The 24,888-nt window shown below is 39.6% G+C and overlaps 1 protein-coding gene across 3 annotated transcripts; it reads left to right on the top strand.

The window, feature by feature from the left end:
* Positions 1-24,888, top strand: LOC122545366 (G-protein coupled receptor family C group 6 member A-like). 3 transcript variants are annotated; one of them, XM_043684427.1, is made up of 7 exons: positions 1-88; positions 242-380; positions 4,703-5,006; positions 6,626-7,411; positions 10,062-10,250; positions 14,576-14,696; positions 21,190-24,888. In XM_043684427.1, exons 3-7 carry the CDS (start codon positions 4,737-4,739, stop codon positions 22,293-22,295), a joined length of 2,472 nt encoding a protein of 823 aa, XP_043540362.1. In that variant the 5' UTR covers positions 1-88; positions 242-380; positions 4,703-4,736; the 3' UTR covers positions 22,296-24,888. The 3 variants fall into 3 exon arrangements, with proteins under 3 accessions (XP_043540362.1, XP_043540356.1, XP_043540352.1); XM_043684421.1 differs by having other exon boundaries at positions 32-114; XM_043684417.1 differs by lacking the exon at positions 1-88 and having other exon boundaries at positions 121-380.

Raw genomic sequence — 24,888 nt, 5'->3', positions numbered from 1 at the left:
AGGAAATTAAAATTGCTTTTAAAATAGAGAGGAGCAACTTAATACTTGCGTAGCTCCTCCCTGCTGAATGAGAATAAAAGCAAATGAGGTACAGTAACGTTCAGTTTACCACAGGTACTAGTCACCTCTCAGTTATTGTATCTCAGTTCACATACAACTTGATGTGTTGAAAAAGTAGTGACCATGTTTCTGACACCGATAGTGCTCACAGTATCTTTCTGGGCCTCTCTTATCTATCCAGTGGGATCTTGCAATATCCCTGATGATATTGTAGCAGCCAGAGCTCCAGGGGACATCATCATTGGGGGACTCTTTCCAGTCCACAGACTGGTAGAAAACCTTACACATCGGACACAGCCAGGACCATTGCACTGCTCAGGGTATGTTTTACATCTTTATTAATGAGGAGAAAGTGAGGATTGCAGATGCTGGAGATCAGAGTTGAAGACTGTGGTGCTGGAGAAGCACAGCCAGTCAGGCAGCATCTGAGGAGCAGGAGAACAGCTTATGCTCGAAACATTGGCTCTCCTGCTCCTCAGATGCTGCCTGACTGGCTGTGCTTTTCAACATATTTATTAACTTGTTTCGCTTTGATTTAATTCTAGTCTTCTTTTAAGACCAGGTTTGTGTTAATTGAAGATGGGCGAGAAGTTTAAAGGAATGAAGGGAACAAAGGAAGATAAAAGGAGCCATACATGTGTCATGTTCTTATCAAGGACTCAACAACTCAGTCAAGGGAATACTCTGGCTAACACTTACCTTAACCTAATCCAGGCAATCAAAAGTTTAAATGAACTAAAAATGTTTTCTATTTGCAGTCTATAAATATTGTACAAAATAACAATGCTATCAGAATGTGAGTGGAGTGCAAGAGGCACTGTGATATGTGATGAGAAAGTGAGGACTGCAGATGCTGGAGATCAGAGTCGAGAGTGTGTTGCTGGGAAAGCACAGCAGGACAGGCAGCACCCGAGGAGCAGGAGAATAGACGTTTCAGACGTAAGCCCTTCATCAGGAGTCCTGATTCCTGATGTAGGGCTTATGCCCAAAATGTCGATTCTCCTGCTCCTCAGATGCTGCCTGACCTATTGTGCTTTCCCAGCAACACACTCTCGACTCTGATATGTGAGGATGGCAATAATACAACGAAAAATAAAATCAGACTCTCTCTGAGAGTTTGGGCAAATTTTGTATTTTCAGAAATGGAGCAGATAATTTGCTAACTTCAAGGTTTCACAAGTAGCAATCTAGTGATTATTGGTTAAGGGATAAAATTGGTCAAAATTGGAGAGCTGGAGAGCTCCCCTGCTCTTGTTTGGAGTAGTAATGTGAGATTTTCTATATCTATCTGGAAAGGCAGATTGAAATCTTGGTCTAAAATTTAATCTGAAATGCAACACTTCTGGCAGTGCAGTGATTCAGAACATTGTTTTAATATCTGAAAGGCAACAATGAAGCTTACTTTGAATGTTGCCATTTAGTCTAAAATGAAAGGCAAACCCACTTTTATATAATACATGCAGTAGTTCTGTCAATTGCATTACAGACAAATAAAAATCTACCTGCACCTTATATATTTTTCACTGTCATTAGTGTAGTGATTTAACACAGCACAAAATGTAAAGTGAAAAGTGAAGAATAAATCACAATTTCCTTGTAGTTCAATTTGATGCTAAATGAACCACACAATGCCTAAGGTTGTGCGTTGTTGTGCTTGTAAACAAAATATATTGTTACAGTGATCCACATATTTGTGAATTATTTTATCAACTCTATATATTAGGGATGTACTTTGAAGTACAGTACAATGTGCAAAATAGTTGTCCAAGGAAATGAAAAAAGATCAGACAATCCAAACAAATGTCAAAAAAAGACACAGCAAAGTTTTTCAAAAAGAAATATCAATGGCATGGAATGAATTGATTTATTTTCGGTTAGGATTTGCCAATTACATTGATTATTCTGAATTGTGCACTCTTATTTTACCTTTATGTCTCCCTCCCTCAGTTTCAAATTGATGCAGGTGTCTGTGTGTGGCTTAAGGACAATAATGTTTTCTTAAAGTAAGAGCAGCATTACAGAATCGTTAAATTCTACTGCAGAAAAGGAGGTCATTTTATCATTTTATCTATGTCAATTCTTTGAACATGTCATCTAGTTACCTCAGTGTCCAATTCTTTCCCATAGGCCTGAAAATGCTTCCATATCAAATATTTATCCAATTTTGTTTTGAATTTTTTATGAATTCCACCCATCTTTTAAATGCAGTGGTGTGCTTTTAGATGTAATGGTGGTGGTGGGGGGATGTTTTAGATTCCAGTAAGAAACATGTTTAAAAGTCACAAAGCTCTTTTTACAGCAAGTGAGAGAAGGTAAGTGGTATTTTTCAAATCATAACAACTCTTCTGCTTATATTCAATTGAGCTGAATCACTTTAACTTCTTTGGTTACTGACACTTCTACCATTGGAAGCATTTTTCTTTCTCTACTCTATTATTTATTCAAGTTGGGTTGCATTAGAAATAATGAATAAACAGCCAGGATTTAAGCATTTTCTTCAGCAAATTAAAGATGCAATTGGGATTTGAGCACAAGAATAAAGATCGTATATATTTGATTATTCGGATAATAGAAAGCCACAAAATTTGGTTGATAAAAGGAACTATATCACGTGTCATGCTCTTATCAAGGACATTGATGGTGAGTAAGTAGTGTGTTAAATTCTTTGGTCAAGATACATTCTCTAAAGTGAGATGGTGGGGGTGCCAACAAAGTAAACATTCAAGGAGCCAAGCTTTGAGGTGATGAGAAACCTCAAAGCAGTGCAGGAAGGGCATGGCCAAAAGTAGGCCATACTTTAGAAGTGAATTAAGGCTTTCTTGGATTTAGATTGGATAAGATAGAGAAATGTTGGCGGGAAATCAAAGACAATGGCTTTACTTCTACCAAATTTAAGATGGACAAGGCATTGCGTTCTTAATGTCAGGTAGGGAAATTTAGAACTGGGGAGCACAGTTTCAAAATAAAGCGTCTCCAATTTAAGAAGGAGATCAGGAGGAATTTCTTATCTCAGAAGGTGTTTAATCTTTGTAACTCCCTACCCCAGAAATCAGAGGAGGTTCGGTCATTGACTATATTGCAGGATTATGTGAACAGATTGATGATCTATAAAGGAGTCGAGAGTAAAAGGGTTCAGGTGGAAATTTGCAGATTAATCAAAATCTAATTAAATGATGGACCAAGTTGAAAGGATCAAGGGGTCTATCTTGTTTCAATGTCCTACGTTCTAATAATAATGTGTTAAAAAACTCCTAATGCCCAGCAATCTTAAGAACAGCTCGAAATATGTTCTCTGATCTTCTAATTAGCATCCTAACACATCTGACCAAAGGTAATCCTATTAAAGTTTGCCCACTTACCTGTCAGTAACTTTCATGGTAGTTTTCCACGTTTGGCCTGTCCGTGATGTGACAATCATAGGGCACTGGCTGGAAATCCAGGGTTTAAGATGGAAGCAGGGTTTAAGATGGAAGCCAAGACACAGCCCATTTTTAGATCAATAGCTGCTGTATTCCAGTAAGAAACATGTTTAAAAGACACAAAGTTCTTTTTACAGCAAGTGAGAGAAGGTAAGTGCATAAATCAAGGAGGAGAGGGATCAGAGTGGCAGGTGGGTGTTCAGGAAGCAGGATGTCAGGTGGATAAGTGGGATAGATGGCAGCTGGGTGAGATAGTAAGATGGAAGATGGGCGAGGTGGTTGGATGGCAGCTGGAAGAGGGTAAGTCGACAAGTAGGTAAGGAAGTGGGGTACCAGGTGGGTGAAGGGGTAGTATGCTGAGATATGGTTTCATGCAAGAGGGTGAGGGATTATGGTGGCAGGTTTGTGAGAAGTAGGCTGCCAGGTGTGAAAGAGTGATTAGATTAGATTAGATTAGATTACAATGTGGAAACAGGCCCTTCGGCCCAACAAGTCCACACCGACCCGCCGAAGCGAAACCCACCCATACCCCTACATTTACCCCTTACCTAACATTACAGGCAATTTAGTATGGCCAATTCACCTGACCCTGCACATCTTTGGATGGTGGGAGGAAACCGGAGCACCCAGAGGAAACCCATGCAGACACGGGGAGAACGTGCTAACCACTGTGCCACCGTGCCGCCCACAAGGTGGAGGGTGGGATGGTTAGTTGACAAATGAAATGATGCAGGTAGACTGTAAGTGGGAAGGGTATCAGAATATTGGGAATGTTAGGGTGACACAGGGAATGGAGGGATGTCATCCACCAAATCCTGTAGTTGGGGGAAGACGAAGTGGATTTGGTGGGTCACTGAGTGCATTCAGGTTGGGGAGATCAGCCTACCACCTGGTGGTGAGGTTGACAATCAGGCGGGCATCCATGTTGTCTGAGATGAGGGTGTTGTTGGATGTCCATTGGTGAAAGGAGGTGTTTGTGTGTGTGTGTGTGTGTGTGCCTGTCTGTCTAGGAGAGGAATTTCTCTACAAGTCATTGAGGTCAGTTTTACAGTCAATTATAAGATGTAGAACTTAATTTGTTTCCATCTGAAAGCCCATAGTTTATCAACTCTAAAGTGACCACCTTTCAATCTTAGCAAACATACCACAAACAGTTTGAGATATATTATTCTACATGTTTCTTTATAATTATGAAAAATCTGTTGTGTTTTATTTCTCTTTAGATTTGATCCTTCCATTTTTCTCCATGTCCAAGCTATGATATATACCATCGAACAGATAAACAACTCAACTTTTTTACCTGGCATAACACTGGGATATGAAATTTATGACAGCTGCTCAGATGTTATCGCTGCAATTCAAGCAACTGAAAGATTTCTTTCCAAATTTAACTCCTCGGACAGTAGGATTGAAGTTCATTGTAATTACACCAACTACAATCCAAATGTAAAAGCAGTTGTTGGGGGCCTTTACTCAGAAATATCAATTGTAGTTGCAAGGCTGTTGAATCTTTACCTTATTCCACAGGTATGTATGTTTATTTTCTATTCTCTGAAAAGGAAACTGTCATTTTTACCTGCTCTGGCCTATCTGTTACTCTAGACCCACATTAATGTGGTTGACTCTCAACTATCCTGTGGGCAATTAGCAATGGGAACTGAATGTTGGCCTAGCCAATGATGCCCACATCCCGTGAATGAATTTAAAAAGGCTACTTGAGTGCTGCAGAAATGGAGAGTATTTCATGACAATTCTGATATATTAAATCCTTTGAGGAATGTTGAAGTAACTCACTTGCCACAAAATACACCACCTGATCTGTTCCAGCATCCACAGCATATATCAAACCAGCTTAGTTCAATGTCTAATCAGGATCTTAATGGTGGTGATTTCATAATGGTGATGCATTAAATGTGAAGAGGAGATGATTATGTTGTATTTTTGGGGGAGCTAGCCATTATCTGATACTTGTGTATTGTGTTCAGAAGACATCCAGTAGCAGAAATCCATTTAGCCACATTGCTACACATAGAATGGGAGTTTCCTAAGTGTTTTTGTGTTGGGAGGAAAGATGAGCATATTTAGTGATGATGAACAAGCTGTTCCTAACCAATGAGATAACTCACTGGATTGCCTGTGAGCCAACTCAATAACAGTAAGGGTGAGTTTCTCACTCAGGCACCTTACCTTTCCCCAGTCAGGAAACTAGCCAGCTTTCTCTCCGATTGGGAAGGCAATGATTAGTGAGGTGGTAGATTAAGGCGTTAAGTGGCCATTAATCCATGACTTAAGAGTTTTAATTGCTGGAGAGCCACAAATGTCACCCATGGATTTTCTCATCCAGAGAAATTGCGGAGATGGTGAGAAGAGGGTGAACTTCTCTCAGAGTAAATTCACCCAGTTATTTCCCAGCCTCATGCACTCTACAGAGGAGAAAATCTCACCCATATATTGAGATATGAAGTTTCACTGCTCATGTTCACCAATAACAAATTATTATATTAATAGTGACAGTAAGATTCAATTTGTCTCATTAACTGGGAAATGCATCACCGCAACAGTGAGTGACCATTGCTTTTTATACTCTGGCATGCATTTTGTGGAGGATTTCATTCATGGGCTTCTAGAAAGAACTGTTTGTTTACAATACAGTAAAAACGTTTTCCAATCTACTATGCTTGTATTTTTTTAGTACAGGCACAACTTTAATTGCAATGGTTTCACAAAATGAACTTTAAGCTATGAAAATCATCTCTTGTTCTGCAACTTGAAAGAGCATTCTGAGAATCTGAAAGAAAAGGGAAGTGTGAGGTTATGGCTAATCCATAACATGAGCTTTCTATGCAAGTGGAAAGTTGAAACTCTACAGCAGAGTGACGCTACGGTGCTCCTTGTAATCTGTGCTGACTAAGTAGAATGGAGTTAGTATTGAATTGTAGGGTGTTTGGCTGTGGGCTCAATGCTATTAAAACTAGAAATAATCTATACAAACTTATTATTAATTGTAAAAAGGATATGTTCTGCCTCACACTTTTAATACTCAATTAAAAATATTTGCTTGAACTGATTCTTGTCCACATGTAAATATATTATTCTAAAAAAAACAATTCTGTTTTGAAAAATTATTTTCTTTGAACTCTTGACAGATTAGTTATGGATCATCAGCAGAAACTCTCAGTGACAAGACAAAATTTGCACCATTTTTACGGACCGTTCCAAATGACAATCATCAAACTAATGGCATAGCTCAACTTATGGAACACCTCAATTGGAAACGGGTCGCAGCCATTGCTTCTGACGATGCATATGGACGGGCTGGATTGAAGAGTTTTACCTCACATGCAGCAAGGCTCAATATATGTGTTGATTTTTATGAACTGATTCCAATTTTTAAGGATGAATACCAAAATGCTAAAATTAATGCGACAGCTGAAATGATTGTGAAATTAAATGCACAAGTTATAATCGCATTTGTAAGATCATCAGAAATCATCAAACTGTTCACCACATTGATTCAACGGAATATAAGTAAAATTTGGATTGCCAGTGATATCTGGTCCAATTCTGCGCAGGTGGCCAGTATTAAAGATATTGAAAAGATTGGAACTATTTTGGGCTTTACTTTCAAAGGTGGAACAATTCCAAACTTTAAAGATTACTTCAAGAAGTTACAGTTTTACCCTTCTGACACTAACAAGATTATTAAAGAGTACATAAGCTTTATAAATAGAAGAGATGCAAAGCCAAGTTGCAAAAATTCAAACTCACAAGGAAATAAATCTCCAAAATATTACCAAATTGTTGAAATGTTTAAAGAACCCAGTACCTATGGTGTATACTTAGCCATCAAGGCAATAGCTTATGCTCTTCAGAAAATGTTTAATTGTACTCAAGGGAACTGCACCCAAAATTTTAATTTCCCACCATGGCAGGTAAATGTCAAGATTCTTTCTATAATATTTGGGCATCTACACAACCTTAACTGCAAACCTCCTAGTGATTCCCATGCTTCATCATTCTATGAGTGGGTTTCTCCAACTCTTTCTTAACTGGTATTTATCCCATTCACTACCTTCAACTCTTCCAGAGTTTTACAGATTCTTTCCATTCCAAAAGGCTCTGTCCATCACTGGTAAAGAAGTTTGAACACATGCATCAGCAGGTTCAAGAACAGTTTCTTCTCTGCCGTTACTAGACTGCTGAATGAATCTCCAACTTCAAATGATGTTGATCTTACTGATGTCGATCTTGCTTTGTACATCAGCTATGCAGCTGTAACCTTGTATGCCTCGCTCTGTCTAAACACCCTGTGATCGGTAAATCCTTGTTTGCCATGATCTGCCTGTACTGTTCACAAAACAAAGCTTTTCAATCAATCAATCAATCAGTGTTACCCTAGTAACCTTCTCGATGTCCATGCACCGTATAAACATTCCAGATCTCTGTCTCTACACTACTCTGTCTACTCTTCCTTTCAAATTTATCAGAAACTACTTGTTGTGTCTCCCCACACTTTCAAAACTCTTAATAGAACTTGATTCTTTGGAGATAATATTAACTTACATCATTCTGCAAGAAACAAACAAGAGAAAAGCAATCACTTATTTTTCTACTGGCTATTTTTCTTTGTCATGTGGTTCGCATCCATGGAAGGCTCACTATTACTTGCTTTTATCGCCAGCTGATAAAAGTAATAATTCTCTCCTTTTCTTGGCTTTTGATCCTAACCTCGTCTGTTTTCTTACTCCGTGTATCTCAGTCTCTCTGAAAGCTCCAATCTAGCTCAGAAGCAGATTACACTGAGCTATGTGAACACTAATGCCAGCATCAATATGGGGAAGCCAATGTGAGAGATGTTCTTCAACAGATTTACTCAATCAAAGTAAAATTTATGTGCACTTATCTGTTCACTAAACTTATAGTTACTGATCTATTACTATGTATAAATATTATTTATATGAGCAAACCACAGCACAGTAGGATTTAAGTATCTGAGTGCATGAAACTCAAAGGCTAGCATCCAACTTCAGCAGGTAATAGGGAAGGCAAATGGAATGTTGGCCCTTATTTCAAAGGGAGTGGAATTTAAAATTGTGACATCTTGCTAAAACCTGGTCAGGCCATGGCTGGAATATTGTGAACAATTCTGGGCTTCTAAGAAAAGATGTATTGGCATCAAACTGTTCACCATGCTGATTCAAAAGAATTTAAGTAAAATCTGGATTGCCAGTGATATTTGGTCTAATTCTAGGCAGGTTGCCAGTATTAATGACATTGATAAGATTGGAAATATTTTGGCCTTACATTCAAAGGTGAAACAATTCCAAACTTTAAACATTACTTAAAGAAGTTATAGTTTTGCCCCACTGATGGTAACAAGACTATTAAAGAGCAGATGAACTTTGTAAATAAAAGATATAAAAGAAACTAACAGGGTCCACAAGAAATCCAGAGGAGGTTCAGTTGATTGATACTGAGTATGGAATGATTTCCTTATAAGAGAGGTTGTGTAGTTTTGGCCTGTACTCTTTGGATGTTCAGGAGAATGAAAGGAAATGTTATTAAAATGTACAAAGTTCCCGGGGGCTTGATAGAGTAGACACATAAAGATTGTTTCTCTTTGTGACACAGTTTGGGAGTGGACAACATGATCCCAGTGTCAGAAATCTCCCATTTAAGAAAGAATGAGAAGTTTTTTTTTCCTCAGAGGCTGGTGAATCTGTGGAAGTCTTTCCTGCAGAGGGCTGTAAATGGCTGGATCACTAAGAATATTCAAGACTGAGAGAAACGGGATGTTAATCAATTAAGTGATTCAAGGGTTATACCACAAAGACAGGTTCAGCTTTGGTGTAACTAAATGACCAAGTAGAATCCATGAATGGTTTACTTCTTCTCATATAACTTATAGTCTTATGGTCTAATCTCCTCACCCATGGAACAGGTGAATTCCTTCAAATGTTTTGCAGGGAGCCCACTCATTTCCAGAGTTAGCTGGGATATATATTTGAACACAAAACACAACTGAAGTTTTTCTTTGGAAGTAATGGCAGTGATAACCCTCGGAAGTTTACCGTTTGGTACTTGAAATGATAAAACAAGAAAGGAAAATAAAACCGCACCAAATCAAATAGAACAAAGAACTTATGATGCTGGAAATCTGAAACAGAAAGAGAAGTTGCTAGAGAAACTCAGCAGGTCTGGCAGCATCTGCAGACAGAAAGTAGAGTTAACATTTCGAGTCCAATGCCTTTTCTTCAGAATTTTTTGAATTCGGCTCATTGGACTGAAATGTTAATTCTATTTTCTCTCTGCAGATCCTACCAGACTTGCTGAGTTTCTCCAGCAATTTCTATTTTTGTTTCAACCAATCAATCAATTATAAACTCTCAACTTAACCTACTATAGTCCCAATTCCTTCAGTCAAAATTCTAGTGTTGTGAAGACTGTCTTTCTCTACTCAAGATCCACTCTACCCTGAGAACTGTTACTTTATTTGTAGAACGCTAAGGTGTGCATCAGTATTCCTTTTTTTGTATTTTCAACAGATGAACTTCCAATAATTGAAGAATGTTCTATTTTCAGTTGTTAAATGAATTGAAGAATGTTAAATTTAAGACAGAAGATGGGCAATTTGAATTTGACAGTTCAGGAGATTTCTCAAATGGATATAACATAATCAAATGGAAGATGGAAAATGATTCAATACAGTTTGTCAATGTTGGTACCTACAATGCGATGAAGCAAATACTTAATTTCTCCAGGGACCTAGAGGTGAGCTTTTCCAAACAAGTTAGAATGGATATGGTGGTTGTAGTTTTTATCTGTACTTTTTTTTTAAAAAATGAATAATGAGCATTGACTTTACAGGTTAGATTTTACAGCAAGTGAAATAAATTATTTGTTTCCAAGTGCACTTGTGATTAAAGTGGAAGCTGAAATATCATAAACAAACTTTTAAAAAAGAATGTAGAATTTTGCAGACATTTATGCTAATATAAAATTAATTTTTCAGTACCAATGAAGGTTTTGAGTATTAATTGTAAACTTAGCATACTGTGTCAAGCCTAGTTACACCCAAATCAACCAGTTGCAATTTTTTCAAAAGAATTGCATCCAGATTAATTGGAAACAAAGGTAAATTCTTATCAGTGCAGTGATTTCTACCTGATTGCAGTCAGTGGGGTCTTCAACAACGAACTGTGTATTGAAGGTCAGATATAATGACAATATCTGAATGTATTGCCAGATTACCTGAAAAGTGGCAAACATAGTCAGATTATCAATCCAGTCTATCTTTTAATATGAAGAAAAAAGTCAGCATTTCTGACAGGATGCTTATACTTGGTCAGTGGGAATCAAACCAGGCCTCCATTTCAAATAAACAAAGTAGGAGCAGAAGTAAGGTATTTGGCTCTTCGAGATGATTCTACCATTTAATATGATCATGGCTGATCTTCTACCTCAGTGTCATATTCCTACTGTTGCCCTATACCCCTGGTGTCTTTAACATCTAAAATTGTATCAATCTCTTTCTTGAATATGCCTGGGATTAGACAAATCAGGCCGACGAAAGAGAAATCATGCTGAGCTAATCTCATTAGGATTAATTAGTGCCTCAGCCTTGACAACCTTCTGTGGTAACAAATTCCACAGGGTGACTACCCTCTGAGTGAAAGATATTTCCTCAATACAGTGCTAAATGGCCTACTTCATATGCTGAAGCTGTAACCCCTGGTTCTTGAATCTGTAACCAGGGAAACCATCATCCCAGTATTTAGTCTGCCTAGCCCTGTTAGGATTTTATACATTTCAATCAGACCCTCGATCATTGTTCTAAGCTCTAGTGAATTCAGATCCAGTCAAACCAATGCCTCCTCATATGAGAATCTTGCCATCACTGATATGACCCAAGTGAACCTCCATTCCTCTCTCTCTGGTAAATATATCCTTGATTATGTAGAGACATCAAAACTGCTCACATGACTCTCGGTGTGATGGTACCAAGCCTCTGTATAGCTGCATTGATACGTCCTTACTTCTGAACTCAAATCCTTTTGAAATGAAGGCCAACATGCCATTTGTTTTCCTAATTGCTTGCTGCAGCTTCCTGTTTACTTTCATTGGCTGGTATACATGCTCACCTTGATCCCATTGTACATCCACATTTTACAATATATGACCATTGAAATAATACTATGCCTTTCTGTTTTATGCACCAAAATGTATAAATTCACATTTATTAATGTTATATTGAATCTGCCATAAGTTTGCCCGCACACTCAATTTGTCTAATTTATCCAGAAGTCACTTTACATCCCCTTCACAACTCACAAACCCATCAAAGCTTGTGTCATCAGCAAACTTAGACATATTACATTTGGTTCCCTCATGCTGAACAGCTGGGCCCCAAGCGCTGATTCCTGTGATGCACCACTAGTTACTATCTATTACCAAGAGGAAAACAAATGTATTACCATTCTGTTTCCAAACCTTTTTCAATCTGTGCCAATATATTAGCCTGCTGGACAAACTTTCCTCATTCCTGAAGAAGGGCTTATGCCCGAAACGTCGATTCTCCTGTTCCCTGGATGCTGCCTGACCTGCTGCGCTTTTCCAGCAACACATCTCCGGCCAATATATTACCTCCAATTCCATATGATTTAATTTTGCTCACGAACCCCTTATCAAAAGCCTTCTTGAAATCCTAACACATCACATCCACTCATTCACCCTACCTGCTTTACGAGATACATCCTCAAATAACTCCAATACGTTAGATAAATATAATTTCCTTTTCATACGCCCACACTGATTTTTTCCAATCCCATTATTGTTTTTCAAGTGTTCTATTATCATATTTTTTATATGACTTTAGCATTTTTCCACTACTGATGTTAGGTTAACTGACCTGTAATTCTATTATTTTTACGCCCTCTTTTTTTAAGTAGTGGGATTACATTTGCCACCCTCCAATATCCAGAGTCTACAGATTTTTGGAAGATAACCATCAATTCATCCAATATTTCCAGGGCCACTTCCTTTTGTACTCTGGAATACAGATAATCAGACCCTAAGGATTTGTCAGCCTTTAATCCCATTAATTTCCCTAATACCATTTCTTTCCTAAAGCATTTCCTCCCTCTCAGTACATCCACGGTTGCCAAACATTTCTGAAGAGGGTATTTGTGTCCCCTTTAGTGAAAGCGGAATCAATATATGTATTCCATTCTTCTGCCACTTCTTTGATCTACTTTATAATTTCTACTATTACTGACTGTAAGGGTCCTACATTTGTCTTCACTAGTCTTTTTATCATCATGAATTTATAGAAACTTTTAAAATGCATTTTTCTGTACCTTTCGGTTTTCTCTCATACTCCATTTAGCCCTTCTTGATCAATTTTTTTTGTCCTGTCTAATTAAATTCTAAATTTCTCGCAGTCCTCAGGCTTGCTGCTTTTTGCTGGTAATTTTTATGTGTCTTCTCTTTGGATCTAATACCATCCCTAATTTCTTTTGTAAGCCATGAATGAAACACCTTTCCTGTTTTATTTTTGTGCTGGATAAGAATGAATAATTGTTGTAACTATTCCTTACGTATTCCTGCCAACACGTTTAGTAAGGTTCACCAGCCCATCATCCACCTTGCACTATATACCCTCACAGTTCCCTTTATTTAGATTCAGGGCAATAGTTTCAGATTCAACTTCTTCACTCCCCATCTTAATAAGTAATTCTATCATTTAATGGTCACTTCTCCCAATCAAAGTAGCAGTTTCCACATTCTGTGATCTAAACATCTACTACCTCACACAACGGCTTTGACAGCTCCTGTGAATGGGTATGTGAGAGGTCAGGGTGCCAAGTAGGTAGGGTGCCAGGTGGTTAGGGTACAGGGTGCCAGGTGGACTATTTAAATAAGTGATGGACTTCTTAGGACAGGTTGGTGCAATCAAGGAATATTGGGTCTGGTCGGGAACTTGGAAGAGTTACGGGTCTTGAGGGGGAGGAGGGTGCTGCCAAATCTGTTAATGGGGATTGTTTTTCTGAAGAGGGGGGTGTCTGACATTAATGGCAGTGGGGTTGTGTCGTTGTTGGGTCAGGTAGTGGGAAGATATTGGGCGTTGCTGAAAGGGTGGGTATGAGGTTTCCATAGACACTGGAGGTGTTGCCAGGTTTTTGGGGGCAAGGGGTTGTCAGCATGAGTGATGGGGTCTGTTAGATTCTGGGTGGAGTGTGAGATGCCGGATTTTGGGAAAAGGAGGTTTCTTGAGTACCGGAGAGAGAGCTGTTGTCGGATCAGGGTCCTGATGATGTAAGGGATCTGAGGAGGTAGAGTTATGGGGTTGCTAAGTTGGGGTGCAGTTTAATAGTCACTCAGGAGTTAGACTGGATTTTTAATTTTGTAACTTTTCGTGCATTATTATTAACTGCAGCAGGACACTCAATTCTCTGATGTAAATGGAGACTTTCAGTGGGAAAATGGTGGAGGGGCAATTGACGTGGCAATGTTAAATTTCACAGGCAATTCCACAGGAGTCTGCTTTGTCAGGAATTTCACAGCATCCTGATGCACATTTCCCGTCAATGCTGCAGAAACAGCTACCTGGCCAGTGGAAAATCCCAGTCTATGCTCTGTGCAGAAAATATTGTTGGTTTCAGGGGATTAATAAGACAAATACTGAAAATTTAGTGGTTATTACCAAGATAAAATCTCAGCCAAGCATGCCCAAGATCAAAAGTTGACTCACTTGCCTTGAATTATTGACTCAATATTGTTTGGTCTGGCTTTTGCTACACACTGAGTTAAACTTATTTCACACAGAGTGTCAATGACTGCAAAACCTTTACATTTTATTTTCCAGACTGATTTATTTGCCAATATTATAGTTGAGACTAAGACTTGCTTATCCACTGCATTACTGCACATCCCGTTAAACTTGAGCCAAAGCCCTTTCTTATTTTGTTTCCCATTATTTTTGCCTTTTGTTTACTTTTAGGCTGGTGGTCGTGTGGGTTTGAGTTAACAACTTAAGTGAACACACTGTCAACAAAATCTTCAGTCACTCATCTGTTTTTATATTATGTTCATCATAGGTTCAAATCTCTAATTGTCCACAAACCTGTAGACCTGGACATAAGAAGACTGTGTCAACGAAAAGGTTCTGTTGTTTTGAATGTAATCCATGCCCAGCTGGATTTTACTCTGACAACAATAGTAGGTATCAAGTGAGAGATGGTATGGAGAAACTTCAGTGAAACTCATTGCATATATAGCAATATGTACAACAGTAAGATTATACTTCAAATCTTTAAAGTTATTTTGAATACTCTGTACCTGGTATCCATTTGCAATGCTGCAGTCCAATCACAGTGAACAAATAATTGTAAGATAGATATTTGGATAAGAGCAAAACTGAAATAGTTAGATTGTAATGTGAACCCCAAAGGAAAAGTTAATGTTTAAAGTCATTATTGACACTCATTACTTTTACAGGACATGAACTTGAATCCCCTCCCCTCATTTTGTCAGTGAGCTAATGGCTTAAGCAGGAATGTTGAATGGGGATGTGCACTCCACTTAAATAGTTTGTTAGAGAACTCCAGGATACATTGAATTCATTCTTTTATTGGTTCTGGAAAATAATAGGGTGAGGTTTGCAAGTAGGTGAGGCCTGTGAACACCTTTCTTCAAAGAAGTCTGAAAGTTAAAGACATAGCAGCCAGCTGAAAGCTATAGCCTGTCACTGAGTCAGGATAACTCATGAGCCCTCTAAAACACTCGGCTCAGTTCTGGGATATCCCACTCTATTCCAGGAGTTTCCAATTTTTGTGTGTGCCTTTTAAGGCATTGTGGAAAGAGTCATAGCCTATTTCTCCACACATTTCAAAGTGTTGGGCCAAGTTTTCAAAGGACCTAAGAGGTTTTGTCATCTATAGTTTGTATGAGAGAATGTTTTGATAGGTAAGTTCAAATTCTCTGATCTCCCTCCTCCATGTCAACATAAGTCTCTACTCCAGATGCATCACATATCCCTTTGAATCATCATGATCCAGTGCCACTTTATGCCTACTCTACACTGTTCAAAAAGAAACAAACCATACAAGATGGCAGTTGGTTGCATAATAAAAAAGCTTTTAAAAGATGTATCTCACTTGATTAAAAAAAATCTCCTTTTTACCTCAGAACCATGGAAGTATCAAAAATGCAGATCTTGATAAGATTAGATTCGATTCCCTACAGTGTGGAAACAGGTCCTTTGGCCCAACCAGTCCACACTGACCCTCCAAGAGTAACCCACCCAGAACCATTTCCCTCTGACTAATGCGAGGAGAAAGTGAGGACTGCAGATGCTGGAGATCAGAGCTGAAAATGTGTTGCTGGAAAAGCGCAGCAGGTCAGGCAGCTTCCAAGGAACAGGAGGATCGACGTTTTGGGCATTAGCCTGAAGAAGGGCTTATGCCCGAAACATCGATTCTCCTGTTCCTTGGATGCTGCCTGACCTGCTGTGCTTTTCCAGCAACACATTTTCACCTCTGACTAATGCACCTAATCACCTCTGACTAATCACACTATGGGTGATTTAGCATGGCCAATTCACCTGACCTGCACATCTTTGGACTGTGGGGGGAAACCGGAGCACCTGGAGAAAACCCACACAGACATGGGGAGAATGTGCAAACTCCACACAGTCGCCCAGGCTGGAATCGAACCCAGGTCCCTGGCGCTGTGAGGCAGCAGTGCTAATCACTGAGCTACCATACCACCCCAAAATTATAATAATTTTCAAATTATAATACCTAATACAATGAAGCACTTAACCTATAGTGACAGAAATCAATCTGGAACACAGCTGTACCAATAATCTAGTGGCTGTCTGGGCCTTCAGCTAAGAATACTAAATAAATAGTGTACAGGGTCCCAACCTCTGGGCCTGTGAAACTGGTTCAAGTCCCACTTGCTCCAGAAGAGTGTAATAATGCATTTGAACTGGTTGATTAAACATACATGTAACATGCTATGTGGCACTATCACCATGCTAAATAGAACAGATCTAGCAATTCAAAATCAGACATCCATGAGATGCTATGGGCCATCAGCAGCAGCAAAATTGCACTCCAAAACAATCTGCAACCTCATGACCTGGTATATCCACCAGTTACCATCAAGCCAGGGAATCAATTGTACTTCAATGGAAAGTGCAGGAGGGCATGTCAATAGCAGCATGAGGCATACCTACCAATGAGGTCAAGCTCATGAAGCTACATAACAAGACTACTTGCATGCAAACAGCATAAGTACCAAGTGATAGGCACCTCTAAGCTTTTCCAACAACAGCTTTAAGCTCTAGAGTCCTGCCACCATCCAGCCATAACTCACTGAAGGAGGAGGTTCCATGAATATCCCCATCCACAATAATGGGGGAACCCAGTACATCAGTGCAAAAGATAAGGGCAAAGCATATACAAAAATCTTCAGCTAGAAGTACTGAGTGGATGATTTATCTCGGCCTCCTCCTGAGGCCCCAGCATCACAGATCTGCTAATCCAATTCACTCCACACGACGTCAAAAAATAGTTGGAGGCACTGGATACTGCAAGTGCTATGGGCCTTGATAACATTCTGGCAATAGTACTGAATTCAGGTGGTCAAAACTTGCTGTATCCCGATCTAAAGCTTCCAGTGCAGTTACAACACTGGCATCTACCCGAATATCGAATATTGCCCAGATATGTTCTGTACAGAAAAAAGCAGAACAAATCTAATGTAGCAAATTAATGCCTCATCAGTCTACTCTCAATTATCAGTAAAGTGATGGAAGGTGTTATCAACAATGCTCTCAAGCAGCATCTGCTCAGCAATAGCCAGCTCAGTGACGCTCAGTTTGGCTTCCACTAGGACCACTCAGCTCCTGACTTCATTACAGCCTCAGTTCAACTATTGTTGTGGTTGTTGGACGTCATTCACTTGAGGTCCAGGACATCTGTACAGAAGTTCCTCAGGATAGTGTCCTAGATCCAATCATCTTTCAGCTGCTTTATCAATGATGTCCCCTCCATCATTAGGTCAGAAGTGGGAATTGCACAATGTTCATCATCATTTGCAATTCCTGGGAAGGTAGCAGAGGCAGGAAACGTCACAATCTTTAAAAACGTATTTGGATGAGAGTTCAAAAACATTCAAGGCTCTGGGCCAACTGCTGGAAAGTGGAATTCGTGTAGGTCAGAACAGACTCATTGGGGTGAAGGGTCTCTTGTATACTATATGGCTCTATGATTCTATGACTCTTCAAATACTGAAGTAAAGCTCATCCAAATACAGTAGGACCTGAATAATATCCAGCCTTAGGCTCAAAAGTGGAAAATAGCATTTTTGCTTAAACAGTGCAAGGTAATGACCATTTGCAACAAGAGATAATCTAATTATCATCCATCCCTTGACATTCAATGGTGTTACCATAATTGAAACACCATCAACATCCCAGGGTTACCAGTGACCAGAAACTTAACTGTGCTAGTTACATGAATGCAATGATTGCAACAGCAAGTCAGAGGCTAGGAGTCATGTAGTGAGTAATTGATTCCCCAAAGCCTGTCTACCATTTGCAATGCACGATTTAGGAGTGTGATTGAACAACCCCACTTGCCTGGATGAGTGAAACTCCATCAACATCCAAGAACCCAGAACAAAGCAGCCCACTTGAATGTCACCACATCGACAAGTATCTCCCTCTCCAACATCAATGCTTTGTAGCAGCAGTGTGTGCCAGTTATTCACTAAGGCTGCTCAGAGAGCACCTTCCAAGCTCACAATTACTTCCACCTGGAAGGAAAAGGGCAACAAGGGCATCGGAGTAAGTTCACTTCCAAGCCACTCACCAATCTTATTTGGAAATACATCACCATGCTTTCACCGTCGCTGGGTTAAAATCCTGGAATTCCCTCCCCCACGGCATTGTGGGTCTACTTACAGCACATGGCCTGTAAGCACCTCACCACCACCTTCTCAAGGTCAATTAGGGACAGGCAATAAATGCCGAATGTGGGGAGTCAGAGATATGGGAGGTGTTTGAGGTACAGAGGAACCTCGATTATCTGAATGAGATGTGCGGGCACTATTTTGTTCGGATAATCGACTTCATCTTAAACAAGGGAAACCATACTGATCTAACACTGTGCTCTACCAGAGAATTTGTTTAAATCTATAATTTTAATGAGTCTGCCATTTAAACAAACTAATCCTTGCAGTCTGCAAATTACAGGTTAAAATGAGAAGGACTGACCATGACATTAATATTGTATATCAAATTCCAGTATCAAGCAAGGTCCCGAACATTGTCTACAATTGCAAGAGCATTTGTCAGTTTCTGGGAACTCAGTCTCGCGATAGAAATACAGAAGCGCTGCCTCACACATGCATTTCCGTTCTTGGCCTTTTTTTTAATGAACGACCCGGTAAAATGACAGGAATACTGTAAAACTCTTAATTTTGTAAAGGGCTGTGTAAAAACACTCACCTAAAAAAAATCCAGTCACTGATGCTTGAGCTCCTTGTATTTCTTCGTTTTTGTCAGTGTTTTCACATGTACTTCAGTACAGGTAATCCAAATACAGTTACCGCTTTAATGTAATGTTTGCGCGGGATCTTGAAATCTACTTTGGATAATCCAAAATTCAGATAATTTCTATTCAAATAATCGAGGTTCCTCTTATATACTTTGGCATGGAGGAATGGTAGACTGTGGGGTGGGATTGGTCAGAGGAGAGGTGTTTTGGGAGAATAGACTGCCATTTTGTTCAAGATGTTCAGAGGGATGTGTTGTCACAGCATTCAATTGGCAGGAGAGGGCTGTAGAACATTGTTCTTTTATTGTGGTAGGCTTAAGACTAGGGACAGTGGATGAAGTCCAACAGCACAAAGCATTTTTAAACAGCCCACTCCACGGTGTCTGGCAGCTAATGCAGCTACATCCAAACTTTTTCTTGAGTCAATGTCAGCTGCCATCACCCTTGCCCCCACCCCCAGCAAGCAATGGAAACTGTGCTTCTGGGGGCACTAATTCCCAAGGCAGGTGTGTGGAGTGTTCAATTTTCCTGACTGCCATTATCACCTTGAGGCTGACAACCCATCCCAGAATCTCTGCATGACAGTGACACAGATCTTCCTCTGTTCCAAGCTTCTTTCAACTGTACCTTCCTACTGGGACTGCAAGGTTGGTGAATGCACCCTGTCAATTACAAAAATATTTATATTCATCATATGTTTAATAATATCATAAAATAATTTTATGACTTTCTTTTTGCTTTCTGTGCAAAAGCTTCACCTGTCAGAGGAACATTTCAGAGATTTTTGTGTGTGTTAAAATACTGAAGACGCACTTAGAGTCATAGAGTCAGAGGGATGTGCAGCATGGAAACAGATCCTTCGGTCCAACCCATCCATGCCAACCAGATATCCCAACCCAATCTAGTCCCACCTGCCAGCACCAGGCCCACATCCCTCCAAACCCTTCCTATTCATCTACCCATCTAAATGCCTCTTAAATTTTGCAACTGTACCAGCCTCCACCACTTCATCTGGCAGCTCATTCCATACCCATACCACCCTCTGTATGAAAACATTGCCCTGTAGGTCTCCCCTCTCACACTAGTTCTGGACTCCCCGACCCCAGAGAAAAGACTTTGCCTATTTATTCTATCCATGCCCCTCATAATTTTGTAAACCTCCATAAGGTCACCCCTCAGCCTCCGATGCTCCAGGGAAAACAGCCTCAGCCTGTTCAGCCTCTCCATATAGCTCAAATCCTCCAACCCTGGCAACATCCTTGTAAATCTTTTCTGAACCCTTCCAAGTTTCACATCCTTCCGATAGAAAGGAGACCAGAATTGCACGCAATATTCCAACAGTGGCCTAACCAATCTCCTGTACAGCTGCAACATGACCTCCCAACTCCTCCACTCAGTAATCTGACCAATAAAAGAAAACATATCAAATGACTACTACACTATCCTATCTACCTGCAACTCCACTTTCAAGGAGCTATGAACCTGCATTCTAAGGTCTTTTTGTTCAACAACACTCCCTAGGATCTTACCATTAAGTACATAAGTCCTGCTAAGATTTGCTTTCCCAAAATGCAGCACCTCGCATTTATCTGAATCAAACTCCATCTGCCACTTCTCAGCCTATTGGCCCATTTGGTCAAGATCCTGTTGTAATCTGAGGTTATCTTCTTTGCTGTCTGTTACACCTCCAATCTTGGTGTCATCTGCAAATTTACTAACTGTATTCTTATGCTCGCATCTAATTCATTTATGTAAATGACAAAAGGTAGAGGACCCAGCAGTGATTCTTGTGGCGCTCCACTGGTCACAGGCCTCCATGCTGAAAAACAACCCTCCACCACCATCCTCTGTCTTCTACCTTTGAGCCAGTTCTGTATCCAAATGGCTAGTTCTCCCTGTATTCCGTGAGATCTACCCTTACTAACCAGTCTCCCATGGGGAACCTTGTTGAACGTCTTACTGAAGTCCATATAGATCACGTCTACTGCTCTGCCCTCATCAATCCTCTTTGTTACTTCTTCTCCAGTGAGGTTTCACACTGTGAGCACAAACTCATAAAACTACACCCATTGTGTCAAAATATTTAGTTTCAAAATTTCACTTTGCTCCTTTATGCTATTGTGTAACACTCTTTTCCCCTGCAGATTCCAATGATTGCATTGAGTGCTCAGAAGACTACTGGTCTAAGGAAGGAAGTACAAAATGCCAACATAAATCTGTCGAGTTTCTACAGTGGAAGCAAGCTCTTTCTGTGGTGTTAATAATATTTATCATTTTAGCAGTACTCATAATATGTGTAATACTCATATTATTCACAAAATATTGGCGTACCCCAGCTGTGAAAGCTGCAGGGGGTTGGATGTGTTACATCATGCTGTTTTCACTAGTGCTCGGTTTAATCAGTGTTGTTTTCTTCCTCGGAAAGCCATTTGATTATACTTGTAAAATACGACAACCACTTTTTGGTATCAGCTTTACACTTTGTGTTTCCTGCATTTTGGTGAAATCTTTTCGAATCATCCTCGCTTTTACTTTTAATCCAAATACTCATAAAAAATTGAAGTATCTTTATAAACCAGTGCCTGTTATAATTGTCACCACTGGAATTCAAGTGGTCATTTGCTCAATGTGGTTATCTTTGAAAGCTCCAAAGCCTGTACGAAATAGGAATCTCCCCCAAATGATTTTGTTGTTATGTGACGAAGGTTCCTACGTCGCATTTGTCGCAATGTTAGGATACATTGCTTTTCTTGCATTTGTCTGTTTTATTCTTGCTTTTAAGGGAAGAAAGGCACCAGAAATGTTTAATGAGGCAAAGTTTATCACATTCAGCATGCTTGTTTATTTAATTGTGTGGATTTCATTTGGTGCTACATATGTTAATGTGGGAGCTAACAACAAATATTACCCAGTAATTGAAGCAATTGCGATTTTAGCATCAATCTATAGCATTTTATGTTGCCATTTCATTCCAACCTGTTATGTAGTTTACTTCAAGAAAGAAAGTAATGTTGAGTCAAATTATTTGACACATGCGAGGGAGCATTTCAAACAGAAAGGACAGTTTGTGTGTCCAGTTACCAACATAAAAAGACACTCAGGTCAGCCTGTCTCCTTGATTCAAGTGATGGCAGATCCTGAATTTGAATGTCAAGTTAATCAGCAATTTAATGAGACAAACCAGAACAAAAATTGCCAGAATCAAACACTTGAAACAACCTGCCTGAGAAAGAGACATAAAAGTGTGTGAATATTTCATGTTTTAAGAATGAAATAAAGAAGAAAAGTGGTTTTATTCTTTATTTCAGTCACTTTGATATTAATATCAATGCTGAACAAACTTTTCACAAGGGAAGTTTCAAGGAATTGCTACTTATCACTATACAAAATCATCAAATAAGTACATGTGAATGAAATTCATGTGATATTTCCAATGCAGCGTTAATTCAGTTATTTGACTGGGCTAAAATAAATCTGTTGCAGTCTAAGTAAAAAAAAACTCTATTAAACCCATTGACCATTTGCACGCTCGTATTGTGCAGAACTTGAAAGACATAGATTTTTCCAAAGGAATTAAGTGACTTTGTAGTATGTTACCCCTGATTTGAACTTGGGACATGATTGAGTCAGGTGGAATCACTACATGGCCAGTTAGTAGGAGGGAGATTTTGCACGGTTAAGTACCAAGGCCAGTGGCTTGAAGGAATGGTCCCTGACCTTAAGAAAGTGGTCATCTGAGGAAGGATTGATTGATTAATTATTGTCACATGACCAGGGAGGATCGGTGCTGTGCAAGGAGAGAGAAACCCAGGATTTTGAAAAAAATTATTGATATTATCTCATAGAAAATTATAACAAGATGATCAATTCCTAGTCCCCTTCCATCTGCAATGTTATTTGCTACCTGGTTTCTCTAGGTGATTTGGGGCAGTGTACAATTTGTCCAAACTAAGATTAAATTTGCGAATGGGTGCTAACTGTACCACGTTTCTGTGTGGGATATTAACACTGGGGCTGCCAGTTTTGTAATAAGTAGCTACATGAATAACAGAAGGGAGCAAACATTGAAGGTACTGTATGATGGGGGACAATCAAATGGGCTGCTTTATCTTGGATGGTGTTAAGTTTCTTGAGTGCATTCATCCAGGCACATATTTCATCACACTTCTGATTTGTAACTTGTGATGATTGACAGGCATTAAGGAGACAGGGCAAGAGAGAGAGATTTCAATAAATAAAGGACAAAAGGAAGAGTTGATGTGAGGGTTACAGAGAAGACTAAAGATAAAACAATGGGTCATAGAGGCGGACAACAGGCACAGTATTAACATTATGTATAAGTGACAGGATTTTAATTTTAATGGCCCAGATCCTGTAATCTGCAGGCAGTTAGAAAATGGGCATTTTATGATAGATACACATTAAAAAACTTTATAAATCCCAAAGCACAGGCTGTGCATTATTTGCCTAAGAAGCTTAAACTTCTGTCAGGCTGTTGCCCATTTGTTTGGCATCCTCAGAAATATTCTGAGTAAGTGTCAGGCATCCATTTTTTTCTGACTGACTAACCTTTAATAATTATTCAGTAAACATTAGAGGGATTAAAAGCAGCGCTAACTCCTGTCATACTATATTACTGATCCCCAATCATTTATAACGATTCCCCAGTCATGAAATTAGATTTCTTCAGTCCAAACACCAGAAATAGAAGCAGACTGACCACCTGACATCGACCTGGCAGCAGAAAAGATGGCCTCAAGATCAGCCTTCCTGACCCTGCAAAGTCCTCTTATTTAACAGGGGCTCACACCATAATTGGAAGAGCTACCTCACAGATAATTCAAGTAACAGCCTGACACAGTCATACCTTACATGCAATGTCCCAGACAAAACCATCATCATCTCAAGGGCAGGACAGAGCCAGGAGAGGTGATGGCAAATGGTACATAGTCAGGCGGAGTTGTCCAGAAGTTCTCAACATTGACAACAGACCCCCATCAAGTCTCATGGCTTCAGGTTAAACATGGGCAAGAAAACCCCAACTGATCACCACATGACTGCCCTCTCTGTGCTGATGAATCAGGATTCTTCCATTTTGAACAAGATTTTGAGGAAGCAACTCAAGGTGCTAAAGGTGTAGAAAATGCTCTGGATGGAGGATTTCAATGTCGACCTAGTGATCGAGTGTGATATTGTCACTAGACTGTTAATCCATAGAGAATGAATTCATAGTCATGATCAGATTCTCAATTCCAGATGTTTACCTATTGAATGCAAATTCTATCATCTGCCATGGTGAGATTCGAACAATAGTACCCAGAACATTAGCTGGGTCTGTGGATTAACAATCCAGTGATAATACCACCAGGCCACATCGATAGGAATACTGTAGTGCATAATTTACTTCCTGACTCCCCAACTCCTATCCACCATCTACAAAGCTCATCAGGAGTGTGATGGAATATGCCTCACTTCCCTTGATGGGTTCAGCTGCAATACTAAAGTAGTTTGACACCATCCAGGACAAACAGCATCCACTCATCCACCACCAACCCTGAGTGGCAGCAGTTTGTACCATGTACAAGATACACTGCAGAAATTCACCAAAGTTCCTTAGACAGAACCTTTCCAACCCACAACTACTTCCATCTAGAAGGAGAAGGGCAGCAGATATGTTGGCACACTACCACCTTGCAAAGCCCCTCCAAGCAGCTCACTACCTTTCTTGGAAATTTAACCCTTTTCCATCATGATTCTGGAATTCCCCCCTGAGGGCATTGTGGGTCAACCCAGAACATTGGACTGCAGTCTTTCAAGAAGGCAGCTCACCACCATCTTCGAAA

The sequence above is a fragment of the Chiloscyllium plagiosum genome, chromosome 3 (genome assembly GCF_004010195.1).
Source record: "Chiloscyllium plagiosum isolate BGI_BamShark_2017 chromosome 3, ASM401019v2, whole genome shotgun sequence".
Lineage (NCBI taxonomy): Eukaryota > Metazoa > Chordata > Chondrichthyes > Orectolobiformes > Hemiscylliidae > Chiloscyllium > Chiloscyllium plagiosum.
This window is presented reverse-complemented; position numbering and strand designations above follow the sequence as displayed.